The sequence below is a fragment of the Mytilus californianus genome, unplaced genomic scaffold (assembly GCF_021869535.1).
Source record: "Mytilus californianus isolate M0D057914Y unplaced genomic scaffold, xbMytCali1.0.p SCAF_4, whole genome shotgun sequence".
Lineage (NCBI taxonomy): Eukaryota > Metazoa > Mollusca > Bivalvia > Mytilida > Mytilidae > Mytilus > Mytilus californianus.
In genome coordinates, this window is record NW_026262690.1 from 30170573 (window position 1) to 30188102 (window position 17530).

Here is a 17530-nt window from a genome sequence, read left to right on the forward strand (position 1 = left end):
TCAGTAGTTGTCGTTTGTTGATGTGGTTCATAAGTGTTTCTTGTTTCTCGTTTTTTATATAGATTAGACCGTTGGTTTTCCCGTTTGAATGGTTTTACACTAGTTATTTTTGGGGCCCTTTATAGCTTGCTCTTCGGTGTGAGCTAAGGCTCCATGTTGAAGACCATACTTTGACCTATGATAGTTTACTTTTATAAATTGTGACTTGGATGGAGAGTTGTCTCATTGGCACTCATACCACATCTTCTTATATCAATGTGAACATAAGTATAAACTATGTCAATTATGCTATTTAAGTTAAAGCTTTTTTGGAAAAAAAAAGAATATTTGTAGAATGGGGTTATCCAAATTCAAACTTAGAACTTTCTTCCTGAACATGTGTGCAACTCTCAGGCTCTTTCTACAAACATAAAGATATTATAAAGAAATTGTATTACAATATTCATAAACAATTATATTCCCTCCGAAATCTTCCATGAATTCTGTGCTGGGAATACCAATCTTCATGGCTATTGAGTAAAAAATCTTCAAAACAGCATTCTTAGCAAATTAATAAAATTGGATACTGCCTATTTAGAAATTCAAGTTTTTATGCAATTTTCTAATGCAACTGGATTGGGACTGTGTTTTTTAAAACTTATGTTTTTTTTCTTTGGTTATTATTTTGCATTATACAAACAACTCATTTTTAGTTTAAATGTAGTATTTCTGTCAATTATCAGAAACAAATCATAGACTACAGGAGTAACAGGACACTTTTAGTCCATTTAAAAACATTCATCTGGAACAAAGAACAGGATCTGAACTGAAGAAACCCGCTGAATGCAATATTTCCCACCAATTTACTGTCACTTTTTATCATTTTAAACTTTTATGTTAACATAACAAGGTGCGATAATAAAGCCTTTGTGCTTGTAAACGTGTAAAAAATGCATTTTATAGGCTTCTGTACTTAAAGTCAAAAGGTCAATAATTCCAAAATGAAAATTATATGCCTGTTTTAAATGAACATATTGGTTTGAAAATACACTCTCACTGTTGATACTGTTATACACACAAAAGTGAGAGAAAGGAGTTAGGCCAATGAATTTCCCCTGAATTTTTTTCACATCAGGACCATTTTCAAAAAGTCTTTCAATCTTTATTTACACTTCTTTTACAGCCCAATGTGTGAACTTCATTGGGGAGGTCTCAACATAGGCTTTTAGATTCAGACATGCAGCTGGGATTTCAAAAGCATCCCCCCCCCCCCCCCCCCCCCATCCCCCCTCATTCATATATTGAAGTCTTGTTGAAGTCACAACCCATAAATATATTTGATGGCAAAATCGTAACCCATTCATATATTTTTCAGTTATCACAAATGCAACTTTTGACATATCAATTTGATTTAAAAGTATAAAACAGTATTTAAACAATGAAAATTACCAACCCAATTGATCCATTGATATTTTACCATGGTGAAATTGCACCCCAATGATATATTTGACATATCAAAAAAGGAACCCTTTCCAGCAGAATGTCTGTGTACAACTTCATATAGGAAGAGACCCCCTGTGGTGTATTTTAAGGTTTTTACAACATTAGAGCTTATTTCTAAACAAGTCATCTAATTAAAAAGGTATGCAGATTACCCAAAACTGCAATTTTGAGAGATTTTGGCAAATTTGGAGTATTAATTAGCTGTTAAATTCATGATCACCGATTTGACTCAAATTTTCATATTTGATTTATAACATTCTGAAACGTATATCCAAATTACAAAAAGTCTAAAATAAACAATTAACAATGCAAGGACTCGGTGATATGTATCAATATTTTATGTGTATTTTTGTCTAGACGTCATCTAATTAACAATCAAGATGACCTCCAAAGACTGCCAACAGTCATATAAACCAATATAAACATAAATATAAATATAAACAGATAGCGACCACGCCTGCAATTGGATTTTTCTAGGTCTGTTTGATTTCATATTGTAGATTAAAAAGTATGTTTATCATCGTTTTTACCTGTATAAGAATGATTGTTTTGTGGATCGATTCAGTCAACCTTGTTTCACTTTCAATGTTGACATTCTTTTCCTTTTAATAACTGAATACATGTGTAACCCATCTCCAGCTAAAGGGTTAAATTGAAGGTCACATGAATATGGATTCATTGAGGTCGAATTATTCACTTGCAAGTGAATAATTCATCAGCGATGTTTGATAGCTTATTTTGACAAAATTGAACTAAATTGGCTGCTAAAAGCGAATTATTATTTCATTATATCACTTTCATTTATGACTGAACAAAAAAAATCGTATCTGAATCTTCTTTATATCTCGTAGCTAATGCCCCTTTAATATTTAACTGCCAGTAAGATTTGACAACTTTTAGATTTTGCCCTTGAGAGTGAAACAAATACAGGGGCTTGGCCCTACTCCTTTAAAGAATGCCCTATATAAATATGTAACCATAGTCCATACTAAATAAATTTTTCTATTATATACTGAATAATACTGAGGTTTTCTGAGCAAATTACCCATGAATTGGGTCACAGTAAAATGTTAATCATGGTGACCCAAAAAATGTGGACATGTACTGCCCTCAACAAGAGGGCTAAAGTATTGAAATGTCATTGATATATTACATCATTTTTTTATGAAATGAACTTCAATGCAAATTTTATATAGTAACCTAACTGCTGTTGAAAAGTATCATACAAAAAAAATGTAGTGATAGAAAGAATATAATATGACTGATATATATTTATTGTCAACTAGCTTTTTGTCTATGTGCTTGTCTTTAGGGTACTTATACAGGACTTTTTTTTAAAAACACATCTTCAAGTTTTGTGTAAGGTTTTAAAGACAATTCTAGATTCTTAATATTATTCATATACAAAACTCAAATTTAACAAAAGTAATGACTGATAAAATAAGAGTTTACACCCATAAGGATTAAATCTATATTATGAAAAAATAACTTGACTAAATCATTTGACAAATTCATTTACACTAGATAAATAAATCACTATCAAAAAGATACACAATTACATCAAGAACACTCCAACATATGCAAACAAGAAACCAGCAACTGATAAACTCTCCAATTGCTAAAACATTAGGTACAGTAAAAGCTTATTATCATATTTTCAAAGACAAAGGGAATGAAAAAAATAGTTCAATGAATCTATGAGTTTGTAGAAATAGACATTGTAAATTGCATTCATCTGGACTATTAAATTATATTTGAGTTACATTTTATTTTTTTCACCATTTATCAAGATTTCTGAATAGACCACTTCATATAAAATAAATAAATTCTATGGCCTCTTTCATAATTGTATACAATTAGTAACAACTGCAAAATATTTACCATAGCAATTGCAATATATACAACTATATCATAACTATCATTATTTTGATTAAAGAAGTTTGAATTTGCACAATGTTTTATGAATTTTTCTTCATTTCAAGATTTACTGTATTAAGGTAGCACAATACAAAGATTTTTTTACTTCCAATCTCCAACCTTTAAAATGCTGCTACTTTTTTAAAAATGCATATAAATTAATAAAAGAGGTATATATAGATAGATAAAAGATTAATCTTTTAAATGAATGCAATATTTTTGTTATGCAATCATTATGTAATCAATTCAATTAATGGCAAAATCTTGGTCAGTTCACTTGAATGAATTTAGCTCTTTTATCTTTATAACTATACAGGAAATTTTAACGAAATCTTAATCAACACAGCAGGAGCTACAAAAGGGTGTCTCAAATTATCGCTGTGGTATTCCATTCTCTCATAAATCTGTAATTAGTGTAAACATCCTTACCACATAAAAGCAGATAATGTTTGATTAGGTGTAAAATTTTATCTATACATTCTATCCGAAATCTGAGACACCCTTTTGTAGATAATGGCTCTAGGAACAACATATAATAAAATCAACCCTTTAGGGGTTACCATGAAGAAGCTAATTTCAATTGAAGGTGGAAATTTCTTATAAAATTTTGTAGACACAGTTAACATTATAATTGATTACATAATTGTTGTATAATACTAACATTGCATTAATTTGAAAGAGTAATCTGTTAGCTATCCATAAATACCACTTTTATAAATTTTCAAGCATTATAAAGAAAGTTACAGCATTTTAAAACTGGGGAATTGGAAGTATAAAATCTTTGTATTGTGCTACCTTAATAAAGATAAAATCATAACAATTTTCATATCTGCCCATATTTTATATATTTCGACATAATTATTATGATCATTCTAAAACAATTTTTTTTTTATATAATTATTCAAGATATGCATAGGTGAAGAAACTTGAGGAAAACTCCATTCATAATAATAACATTTTTACACTTTTTTAAAATCTTTCAAAATCCTGCAAAATATTTAAATCTAAACTAACATCTTTACAATATTTTGTCTTCTCTCATATAACAGTTTACTGACTTCAAGCACCACTTTAAGTGATATTGTGTAATGAAAATTTAAACATACATGACTAACATAATTAAAAGAACAATTTTTTCTTCAAACTTTTTGTATTCTACGGTACCCTTAGTTTGAAAAAATAATTCAAGACAAAGTGTGAATAAGTATAAAAAATTGTGTGCAATGGTGAAGATTTTTTTTTTTTTTAAATTTTACCACCATAATATTAATATTTTAAATTATTAGCTACCCTATGAGTTTTGAAAAACTGGTATTTTACCATACTAATAAATATCGTGCATTTTTACTTCAAAAATTTAAAACTTACATATAGTGCTTTGCATTTTCTAATTCGCAATCTAATAAAACTTGAATTCCACCAAATTTACTGATAAATACAAATATACTTATAGATAAAAGTGCAAACCAGCGTATAATTGGAGCATAAATCAGAAGTATAAAAGTACTTATCTGAAATATACTCCAAAATATATTTGCAAACTTGAAAAGAGATTGGATTTCACTTTCATCCTTAAGTTTGATTTTGTTATCTTTTACATCAAATTTCTTATCTTGATAGAATTTTTTCAACCGTTCTTCTTTTTCTTTCCAAACTTTTTGACACCAAATGTCAACATTTTCTTCACTGGATGGAATGTCAAGAGCTTTGTGTCGTTTGATATAGAAATGAACTTCTTTTGGAAAGTTTCCCTTCAGAATGTCAGACTCATTTTGTGGTATATTTACAGGGTATCCAACTGTGACATCTATTATTGAATCAAACAGGTTAACTACAAAAAATAATGAAAAATTGATTGACTACAGTGAAAAATTTTATACTGTACTGTTAAAGAATATAAATCTTACATTTAAAATAAGAACATTTTTATTCATAATATATGGAAATATGCAGATTAACCAACAGCTATTCTGACATAAGACATCAGGACAAGTAAAAACTGTGATATAAACTCAACTGTTATCCTGACCTAAGACAAGTAAAAACTGTGACATTAACTCAGTTGTTATCGAGACATATGACAAGTACCGGTACAAAATGTGCTGCTAACTCAGTTGTTATCCTGATATAAGACCAGTAGAAAAATGTGCTGCTTACTCAGCTGTTATCCTTACCGAAGACAAGTACCAGTACAAAATGTGCTGCTTACTCAGCTGCTATCCTGACCTAAGACAAGTACAAAATGTGCTGCTTACTCAGCTGTTATCCTGACCTTAGGCAAGTACCGGTACAAAATGTGCTGCTTACTCAGTTGTGATCCTGACATAAGACCAGTACAAACTGTGGCATTAACTCAACGGTTATACTGACCTAAGAGAAGTACAAAATGTGCTGCTTACTCAGCTGTTATCCTGACCCAAGACAAGAAAAACATCTGCCATTTACTCCACTATTATTCTGATATAAGACCAGTACAAAATGTGCTGCTTACTCAGCTGTTATCCTGACCTAAGACAAGTACCGGTAAAAATGTGCTGCTTACTCAGCTGCTATCCTGACCTTGGACAAGTACAAAATATGCTGCTTACTCAGCTGTTATCCTGACCTAAGATAAGTACCAGTACAAAATATGATGCTTACTCAGTTGTGATCCTGAGCTTTCTCAGTTGTAATCCTGACATAAGACCAGTACAAACTGTGGCATTAACTCAACGGTTATCCTGACCTAAGAGAAGTACAAAATGTGCTGCTTACTCAGCAGTTATCCTGACCCAAGACAAGAAAAACATCTGCCATTTACTCCACTATTATTCTGATATACGACCAGTACAAAATGTGCTGCTTACTCGGCTGTTATCCTGACCTAAGACAAGTACCAGTACAAAATGTGCTGCTTACTCAGTTGTGATCCTGACATAAGACCAGTACAAACTGTGACATAAACTCAACTGTTATCATGACCTAAGAAAGTACAAACTGTGCTGCTAACGCAGCTGTTATCCTGACCTAAGACAAGAACAACATCTGCCATTTACTCCACTATTATCCTGACCTAAGACAAGTACAAAATGTGCTTTAAAGGGGCATAGCTGCTAAATTCATGTTTACCGATTTGATTCAAAATCTCATATTTCATTTATCATGTTTATAACATACTAAAGAACTAAGTCCTAAAGAAACAGTTTACAATGCATAGACTCTTTATAATGTATCAACATTTCATGTGTATTTTAGAATAGACACCATCTAATTAATCATCAAGATGATCTCTGAAGAATTCCATAGGACCTAATGTTAACATAAATATAAGTACACAGACAAGCACATGCAATTGTATAATGACGATTTTTCTAGGTCTAGTTGATTTCATTTCATAAATAAAAAAAATATGTAAATCATCATTTTAACGGTATATGTATTTTGAATGATTTTTTATGGGCAGAATCAGTCAACGAAAGGGATCTGCCCAGTGACTGCCTTGTTTCACTTTTCAATATTCACATTCTTTTCTTCTTAATAACTTAACATGCTTTGCCCATCCCTGGCAGATCTAAAAATCCCTTACACAATTCAACTCATCATTATGAAGTTTCTGATAAAAAATCAAATCATTCCTTAACTCAGGAGTTGAGAATTGTGTAACAAAAAATTCCATTCTCAGGCAGCATCGTAAGAATTCAAAGTATTTCAAACAGTAAGTGAATGCTCATAAGATCTTAAAATTATGTACATAGTATAACAACCCATTATGATGCTCCAGATCAAATACCAAATCATTCCTACATACAGAAGCTGTCAGATAAATATGTAACAAAAATTACAGACAAACGAAAAAAACAAGAAATAAAAAGTATGTCAAATTTATTGGTTTTTTTTTTAAACATTGAATTTAGCAATTGCTTTTTAACATAATTATTCTTTGTTTGCAAAAAAAATGTAGAATAGTTCTCACAATTTGCATCTGATTATAAAAACTACACATTTAATTTATGAACAATCTTATATATACCTATAAATATGCATCAACCTTTCCATATATTTCTTTATAGTTAAAAGTATTAGTTAAGATAACCCCAGGATCTAGTAATGTTAAGTAAGTCCCCTAGTTTTTTCTATACCTATTTTCACTAGGTAAAATACAACAATATCTGTCATTTTCTATTACACAGTCATTAACTGCTTTTCACAAAAATTTGTGCTTTCTTCTTGCAGAAATAAAATTCAATATAAATTTTGCAGACATGAGATCATTTTGACAGAATATTTAAGTGATTTGTAAAAAAATTATTATGTTCTGCATGAATTAAAAAAATATTTCACACCAATATATGTGTAAAAATAAATTTCTGTATATTTTGGTTTGTGTGGTTACATATTAATTAAGCCATGTAATGAAAGATGAAAAAGTGAGAAATACCAAAAGAGTGCCATGTTAAACTTACTACGAATGTGTAAATACGAATAAATACCTTCTTTATGATTTGACCAACAACTTTTGGATTTGTTTTTGAAAAGTATTTTGTAAAAAAGTTAATAATGTAGACTAATTGATTTCATAAAAGACCTGAATAACTGAATACTTTTAAAAATATATTTTGTTTATTACCATCTCTCATCTGTTCCACAAAATATTTAAATCCTCTGGTTCTTGGATGTAAAACATACTCGTAAGGCTCAACACCATTATCTTGGGCAAATTTATCACTCTTAGCTTTAGTCCATGGTGTTAAATCTGTGCCTTCAGGAAACAGTAGAATCTATAAAATATGGCAAATGTCAGATACAAACCTTTAAATACAGAGCTGCACCATGAGCACATGATACGCCCGTCCCCCTGTGATCTTGTCTTTATGCTTGAAATGAATTTATATAATCAACTGGAAATACTGTGAGCACTGCTCAAATAGCCCCCCCCCCCAAAAAAAAGACATGCAAACATAGTGGTACCCATTGACATAAAACATGAATAATTTGGTACTATTAAGACTACCTCAAGTTTAACTAAGTTTGAGGCCTTGATTTTTCATCTATACATTTCTATCCTGTTCACAACATGATTTTTGAACGAATAAAATTGTGAAAAATGGACAGTTTTCGATGATTTTTCACTGAATAAAGTTCCATAATGCTGCAATGTCATATCAGAAATTTATAAAAATCGAAAGGGAGCTTACGTCAATGGATAAAAAAATTCACAAAAGTTTCATGAAAATTTGTGAAAGCTTTTTTGAGTTATTGTCCGAAGTTTTGACGAGGTTTTGAGAGACTGACAACGGTAAACCATAATACATTCCGTCTTAGACTGGCTTATAGAAACTGTAGAATTTATAAAACATGACAAATATTAGATATGATCCTTCAGGAAACAACAGAATCTATAACAAGAGTGCATACGCTGAAATGTCTGCCCTGCTTTACTGACTATTGATTTTATGTTGAAAGTCTTAAAGATAAAGGTTTTACTAAAATCATTACAGAAACTTAACATTCTTAAAGATCTATGACAATGAGGTCTAGTCCAGATAAATCGTGTCAGGCAGACAATACACCTTACAATTTTTGTATATACCAAATATAGGTGACCTATTGCATATGCTAATTGGAAAACAGACCAAAACACAAAAACTTAACATTGACCAATGAACCATAAAAATGAGGTCAAGGTCAGATGATACCTACCAGACAGACTTGTACACCTTACAATCATTCCATACACCAATTATAGTTGACCTATTGCTTATAGTACTTGAAAAACAGACCAAAACACAAAAACTTTACATTGACCAATGAACCATGAAAATGAGGTCAAGGTCTGATGATACCTGCAAGACAGATTTGTACACTTTACAATAATTCCATACACCAAATATAGCTGACCTATTGCTATTAGTATTTGAAAAAAAAAGTATTTAATATTGATCTATCTACTGGCAAATAAATTGCTTCGCCGAGCACAGCTGGATACGACCGCAGAGGTCCAACCCTGAACAGTTGGGGCATAAATGGACACAATATTCGCGCTTGATACAGGTCTGAATTTGGATTGTAATTCAATATTTGACACATAATAGGTTTCTGACACAGAATAACTGTAGTCAAAGAACTTAGAATTGGTTATATGATTTGAATTCATATTCAATTTTTTGCTTTTGTGTAATACACTATGCTGTTTTTTTTAACCCCCCTTTTCCAAAAAAAAATTCTTTCCCTGAAGATATGGTCATAATCTTTTTTGCCCCTAATTCTAAACGGTTTCAGCCATAACCCTCCAAAGCCAATCCTAACCATCCCTTTGTGATATGGAAACTTGTGGTATAATTTCAGAGAGATCCATACACTGTTCCACAAGTTATTGTCATGAAACTAGAAAAATGCTTATTTAGGCCCCTTTTTGGCCCCCAATTCCTAAACTGTTGGGACCATAACCCCCAAAATCAATCCAAACCTTCCTTTTGTGGTTATAAACCTTGTGTTTAAATTTCATAATTTTCCATTTACTAATACTAAAGTTATTGTCCGTAAACCAAATGTCAACGACGACTTGATACCAATATACGACCGCAAAAAGTGGTCGTATAAAAAATTATCTTGTGCTCCAAATTAGTTTAGCCCTAATGTTATTAATCATGAAACTAGTCTATTTTAGCAATTAATTGTTAATCAACAGGGCCAAATAAGCCCCAATTGTACCTTTGTACTTTCATGACTTTGCTAAAGGTAAGAACTAATAAGTACCTTGATGAAGATATCAACTTACCTGAGGTTTGTAGTTTAACTTTTTAAAGTACATAAAACATTTTGATATTGTACTTTTATCATGTTCCCAATTTCTGTGAAGAAAAAGATATCCTGCACACTGCATGGCCCATCCTGCAAAAAAAAAAAACAGTTTCAAATTATCCTTCAATCCACTTTTTTTTTTATCTGAAGGCCATTCCAATTAACCATGTAACAAAATTTCAAACCCAATGAACATGTTGAAGGTTATTTGATGTTACAAAATTTCAAACCCAATGAAGGCAGATATTTTACTGATGAACACTTATAACATGTATAACAAATAACTTCATTCTGTTAATAAACTGTAAGTTAAAGGGAAAATTCATGATTTTTTACTTATAGTTTAAATATGTTCATTATAACATAAAATACATATTCACAAAGTTTTATCGCTATATGTGCAGTAATAAAGAAGAAAATCAATAATTAATAATCTTTTTATTGACTACTTCCTGTAGTACATGACGATAACTCCTGTTATTGCATGGCGGGATTTAAAGTACAATCATTTAAAGTCTTGGTCTTTAATCATATTTTAACGTAATCATACACGTGCCGATGACTAATACTCTCAGGTCTCGAATATAAACTGGGACTGTTATACCAAGTATGATAGTCCCAGATATAAATAGGAAATAAAACTGTAAAGGTGGGTGTAATTATAAATGTTTTAAGTTCAGCTGAAACGTGTTAATCATATATTATTCAGTGCAAGAAAACGTTTGTGATTTGTATTTTAGACAGACTGGAGGAATTGGATTTTTCAGTCCTTTATATCTTGTACCTTTGCAAGACTGGTCATTCCTATTCTTCAGTAGGACACATTATTCACCCTCTAAACAGACAAGACTACTCCTTAATAGCAGAAATGCAGTAGTATTTTAAAATTTCCGTGATTTAGTACCAATCAAAAAAACAACACCGAAATTAATTTGATACTCAACATGTTTCCTTGAAAATAAACATATTCTCATACGGTCTGAAAATAAAATATGAATTTGGTATACAGAACATTCAGAAGTGTGAATGTCATAAAATCTTGTTATATCAGAAAAAGGTATTGAACGCCATTATAAACGTGAACCTGTATACGTAAGACCTCATAGGACGGCACCTTACAATCTACAGGTAATATACATGTAGCTCTGTAATATCCGGAAATGTCCAGGTAAATCACTACCTATACAGAATGTACCATGTCAAAGAAATTCTCACGATTGTGAAGCATGACCATTATCGATTTAAGAGGGACTGGGTGAGGGAATGATTTAAATTCTGACTATTTTTATTTTTCTCAACTTATATCACTCAACTAAAATTTTTTTTAATTACATTCAGGAACAAAATTCTTTTTGAAATTCATAGAATACTCTTTAATATCCGCTACAGTACTTAATGGACAAGCAGTATTTTTTAAATTTCGATAATTTAATACTTAAAAAAACACCTAAGTTATTTTGATAGTCATTATGTTTCCTTCAAAAATTACATAGCCTCATTCGGTCTGAAAATAAAATAGGAATTTGATATACAGAACATGCAGAATTGTGAATGTCATAAAACCTTATTATCATAAATAGGTATTGAACGCCAATATAAATATAAACCTGTATATATGTGAGACGTCATGGGACGATACCTTGGCATATACAGGTAATATACATGAAGTTCCGCTGTAATACCCGAAAAATGTCAAGGTAAATCACTACCTAAACAGAATGTACCATGTCACAGAAATTATCAAGATTATAAAGCATTACCATTCATCTAAAATGTGTTCTAGGTGAGTTAAATGGTTTAAATTCTTACTTAACATTTTTTACCACCTAAAATTTAGTTTTTAAATTACATCCAGGAACTAATTTTTTTTTGTAAGTTTACGTTTTTCATCTCTAACTTTCGATAGAAGCAAGTTGTTTTTTTAAATTCTCTTTTGGAACAATGATTTTTATTTTTTAGTAAAATTAGAATCATAAATTGACTCTACAATTAAACGTAAACTCTCCCCCCCCAAAAAAAATGTTCACATGATGTATATTACATCTGATGGTTTGTTCTTACAATAATATCGTTAATACAAACCTGGACCTGGAACATTTTTAAGAATTTCCTTCAGGCTGATTTTAAAATGTCTGAGAGACCCACATCTGATCTGATAGGAAAAAACAAACAGCCAATCAAATCTTGTCCTGTGATTCATTATGATAAGTTCACATTCATCATCATAAACAACATCTCCTGTGATCACTGCTTTCACACCACAAATTTTCTCATAAAGAAACTGAAATATACAAATCAAATATTTACATGACTTATACAATGTAAATAAACTGAATTAAAATAATACTATAACCACTACATTGTTTTGCAGTTTGGTCAGTTTCAGATGTGTAGGAGATCATTTCTTCTGCATATAAAGGGAAACAATTTAAAGTACTCTACTGTAATTTTTTTCAAAACTTTCTCAAATTCTCACATATGACAGGAAGTTTTATCATTGCTGTGTTACTGAAGGTTTTTCATGGCCATATTATCCAAATCACCATTTCAGCTCTACAGGAGCTTAATAATCTGTTCTTTGCATACATGTACATGCACGTACTGTTTTAAATCATGCATAGACATATGGTAATAATTTATGGGACAGTAAAAATTGGAACAAAACAGGAGGTGAAAAAATAATAAGTAATGTGACATAACTTGTGGCTGACAAGTAAAACAAATTCTAACATGTTGTGCTGCTTTTACTTTGTAAAAACAGTGTGATAAAATTCTTGATATATCTATATTGAACGCAAAATTACATACATGTACATATTTATGGCTGTTACAGTTTACCTCACATGTAAATCAATATGTATCTTATTAAGCTACATGTATGTGCAAATGCTATGTCAATTTCGCTGTGCGACAATTGAAATTGAAATTAAAATGGAGTTTTGAGGTACAAGATAGGTCTTGTTTCATTTTCTATTCTATTGTGTTATTCACTCATCTATGGATTTCAGCAAGTCAACGGCTCACTCCTTTGTGACCAAATGTCAACTGTGGATTTGATGGTAAATACTAGCCAATGCCCAACAATAAAAACAAGAGGCTCTCAAGAGCCTGAAACGCTCACCTGTATTTCAGAGGAGAAAATTTTTAAATGTTAGCAAACTTGATGAACAAATTGTGTAAAATTCTTTAAAGGGCAATAACTCCTCAAGGGGTCAATTGACAATTTTGGTCATATTAACTTTTTTGTAGATCTTACTTTGCTGAACATTATTGCTGCTTACAGTTTATATATATCTATAATAATATTCAAAATAATAACAAAAAACTGCAAAATTTTGTTAAAACTACCAATTCGGTGGCAGCAACACAACAATGGGTTGTTCCATTCGTCTGATAATTTCAGGGCTGATAGATCTTGACCAATTAAACAATTTTACCCCATGTCACATTTGCTCTAAAAGATTTAGTTTTTGAGATATAAGCCAAAAACTGCATTCGACCCTTATGTTCTATTTTTAGCCATGGCGCCATGTTTGTCGATGGATACAAACTTCGGATACAATTTATAAACAAGATACCCTAAGGAACATTTAGTTAAAGTTTGAAGGTAATTAATTGGCCCAGTAGTTTCAGAGGAGAAGATTTTTAAATGTTAGTAAACTTGATGAACAAATTGTGTAAAATTGTCTTTAAAGGGCAATAACTCCTTAAGGGGTCAATTGACAATTATGGTCATATTCACTTTTTTGTAGATCTTACTTTGCTGAACATTATTGCTGCTTACAGTTTATATATATCTATAATAATATTCAAAATAATAACAAATAAAATACTCCGCTGGGCGCAGCTTGATACGACCGCAGAGGTCGAACCCTGAACAGTTGGGGCAAGTATGGACACAACATTCAAGCTTGATACAGCACTGAATTTGGATTGTGATTAAATATTTGACACAGCACAGGTTTCTGACACAGAATGAATGTGGTCTAAGAACTTAAAAATTTTTAATTCACCTATTCAAACCATATCATTATTATTTGCTTTTATATATAAATCAGAAATAACCCATTTAAAATGGAAAATTTTAAAGAAAAGAAATCCCCCCCCAAAATTTTTGGAACCCCCTTATGATTCATCACCCCCAAACTCAATCCCAGCCTTCCCTTTGTGGTATGGTACCTGCAGTACAATTTCAGAGAGATCCATACACTTGAACACAAATTATTGAAACTAGAAAAATGCTTGTTTTTTGGCCCCTTTTTGGCCCCAAATTCTTAAACGTTTAGGGCAATTACCCCCAAACTTAAACCCAGCTTTCCCTTTGTGATATGGAACCTTGTAGTACAATTTCATAAAGATCCATACACTTACACACAAGTTATTGTCCTGAAACTAGAAAAATGCTTGTTTTTTGCCCCTTTTTTGGCCCCTGATTCCTAAAATTTTGAGGCAATTACCCCCAAAATCAATCCCAGCCTTCCCTTTGTGGTATGGTACCTTGTGGTACAATTTCAGAGAGATCCATACACTTGAACACAAGTTATTGTCTGGAAACTAGAAAAATGCTTATTTTTGGCCCCTTTTTCCTAAACGTTTTGGGCAATTACCCCCAAACTCAATTCCAGCTTTCCCTTTGTGATATGGAACCTTGTAGTACAATTTCAGAAAGATCCATACACTTACACACAAGTTATTGTCATGAAACTAGAAAAATGATTGTTTTTTCCCTTTTTTGGCCCCTAATTCCTTAAATTTTGAGGCAATTACCCCCAAAATCAATCCCAGCCTTCCCTTTGTGGTATGGTACCTTGCAGTACAATTTCAGAGAGATCCATACACTTGAACACAAGTTATTGTCTGGAAACTAGAAAAATGCTATTTTTGGCCCCTTTTTGGCCCCTTATTCCTAAATGTTTTGGGCAATTACCCCCAAACTCAATTCCAGCTTTCCTCTTGTGATATGGAACCTTGTAGTTCAATTTCAGAAAGATCCATACACTTACACACAAGTTATCATCATGAAACTAGAAAAATGCTTGTTTTTTGCCCCTTTTTTGGCCCCTTATTCCTAAAATTTTGAGGCAATTACCCCCAAGATCAACCCCAGCATTCCCTTTGTGATATGGAAACCAGATCAACAATTTCATTCAGGCTTGATATATTTTACTCCACTCGATGGAACTAAATTTGTTTTAGATTTCATAGTAAAGATTTGACATTTTTGAAGGGAGTCAAAAACCAAATCTTAAAAAAAATCATAAAAATGCCTGGATTGAGATGGTATCGGGTCCGTTCGCTCCCAATACACATTCACCCCCTGGGTCTGTTCGCACCCTATTTTTATTAAATTATTAGACATTTTTTAGATGTACAAATCAGAATATTTATATTTTCATTAATAAACTTCAGAAATTTCAAATTGAAATATTCTTTTTTGGGGGATTTGATGAAGATTGTATGGACCATCAGACAAACCAGTTGACGATTTTCCCGCCACAGTAGACTTTGAACTTGATGGTGTATAATGTGATGTTTCAGGTTTTTTTTTTAAATATTTTAATGCTCTTTTAAATTTTATGAAAGTAGTTCCTCTAAACATTGTGACTGTTATTTGAATTTAATACATTAATTCTTTTAAACTGTTTATATAAGTGCATATTAGATAGTATTGGTGTGTGAATGGTGTATAATGTGATATTTCTGGTTGATTTTTTTTTAATATATTGTATTGGGAGTGGAGTTTCTGGCTTCCTTTTCTTCCCCGTTGTCTACCCAAGTTCTGGGATATTGGACAAACTATAAAACCACGTTAACATAAAGATGTTTATTAAGAGACATACGTTATGGTTGAATATAAGTTACATACAAGAATAATAAAATATACGGTGGTGGCTAGTCTACTTGTCATTGTAAAGTTCCATATTTGCAAGCCAAACGGTATGAGCGTCTGCTCATTTCAAATCCTAAGTGTAGACTGCCCTGAACCCGATGAGTGACGTCATACTTATAGTTCCTAGGGACAACGAGCCCAGCCAGGCTGGATGTCAGGCACGTGCAAGAGGCAGGAAGTCCCGTCAAGAATAATTACATGGCCGGTCTCGGAAGAAAGAGTTACGGAACTATAAATAATACTAACATTTACCAATTTCCCCAAATAAATAGTATAATTAACAAGTAAACAAAGTGACCACCATTACAATATATTAGTGCTCTTTTAAATTTTATGAAGTAGTTACTCTAAACATTTTAGTGCTGTTTTTTAAATGAAATATTTCATGATTAGAATTTAGAATGATTGTGTACAGTTTAAGTGCATGAAGTAGGAATTAAATCTGTTTAAGTTTTAGAATGTCACTTTAGTTTGAAAAAATAAAAAAAAACTTATTTATATATAGCAATACACTATATTAAAAAAAATTTCAAAACAAAACCAATAAAAAGGGTGAGACAGACCTAAGTTGCGAACGTGATTTTGTGAAAACGGACCAGGATTCGATTGAGATACAGATAAAAACTTAAGTGTTCTGAGAATCTAAAATCAGAGAGTTTTAAATAGCACCAGAATTAATAGACCTTTTAGCTTATAATTTCGAAATGGGCGATACTTGACCAGAGATTTTGCAATAGTGAACACTTGAAACTATTGATGTCTGACAGTCAAACAAGAATCACTTTTGTCTTGTTGCGTCTTATGACCTAAAAATTTTACGGGTAACTACTGTGATGGCTAGTAAATTTTAATGGAAACACATAGTGACAAGATGTATAGCATTTAATAAAAAAAATGATGGCTCAAGCTACATTTCCTCAAAGTCTTAGGTGCATCACACAGCACTGTACTTATATATCACCTACCACAGCATACAGCTGCCATAACCATATCATCTGATCCATTAACCATCTTCCCAAACGTGGTTGAAAGTAAACAAATGGAATGAGGGGCGTGAGGAAGAAAATGCACCCAAACGAGCTGCTATAAATTAAAAGAAAAGTAAAAATGATCCCCTCCCACTTCATAGTTTTGTTGAGTGTGCAGAAAATACGTCAAATTTTGATTTGTGTTATTTTTTTTGCAAAAACATGATAATATTCTGCATCTCGTCGCCTGGCTATAATCTCAACACAGACCATATGGTGAAGTCAGATAGGTTCCGGGAATTTTGGGCAAAAAATATGTCGTAAAATAAATTTTGATAGGAAATAATTTCTATTGTTTTCGAGTTATGGAACAATATCTTTAAAGGAGCTATTCTATTACTTCATTATTTATTCCATATTTATATTATCTGTTTTGTAGTATTATTTGAAACAAGTTGGTCCGTATTTTTTTTTTACCTCATTTGGTGAGGTA

At 31.6% G+C, this 17530-nt stretch overlaps 1 protein-coding gene across 1 annotated transcript; it reads right to left on the minus strand.

Annotated features, from left to right (window-relative positions):
• Positions 1 to 4093: 4093 nt before the first annotated feature.
• On the minus strand, positions 4094 to 17310 carry LOC127698175 (lysocardiolipin acyltransferase 1-like). Its single transcript, XM_052201527.1, has 5 exons — positions 17035 to 17310; positions 12262 to 12460; positions 10157 to 10269; positions 8006 to 8156; positions 4094 to 5230 (listed from the first exon to the last, which is right to left on the minus strand). The coding sequence occupies exons 1-5, from the start codon at positions 17194 to 17196 to the stop codon at positions 4764 to 4766; spliced, it is 1092 nt and encodes a 363-aa protein (XP_052057487.1). The 5' UTR covers positions 17197 to 17310; the 3' UTR covers positions 4094 to 4763.
• Between the last annotated feature and the right edge of the window lie 220 nt (positions 17311 to 17530).

Coding starts and splice junctions, on each gene's coding strand:
- LOC127698175 (XM_052201527.1), bottom strand. CDS start 17,196: ATGAAGTGGGAGGGGATCATTTTTACTTTTCTTTTAATTTATAGCAGC. Junction 8,157..10,156: donor AGTTAAACTACAAACCTCAG/GTAAGTTGATAT, acceptor CATATTTTATAG/ATTCTACTGTTTCCTGAAGG. Junction 5,231..8,005: donor TGTGGAACAGATGAGAGATG/GTAATAAACAAA, acceptor TATTTTTTGTAG/TTAACCTGTTTGATTCAATA.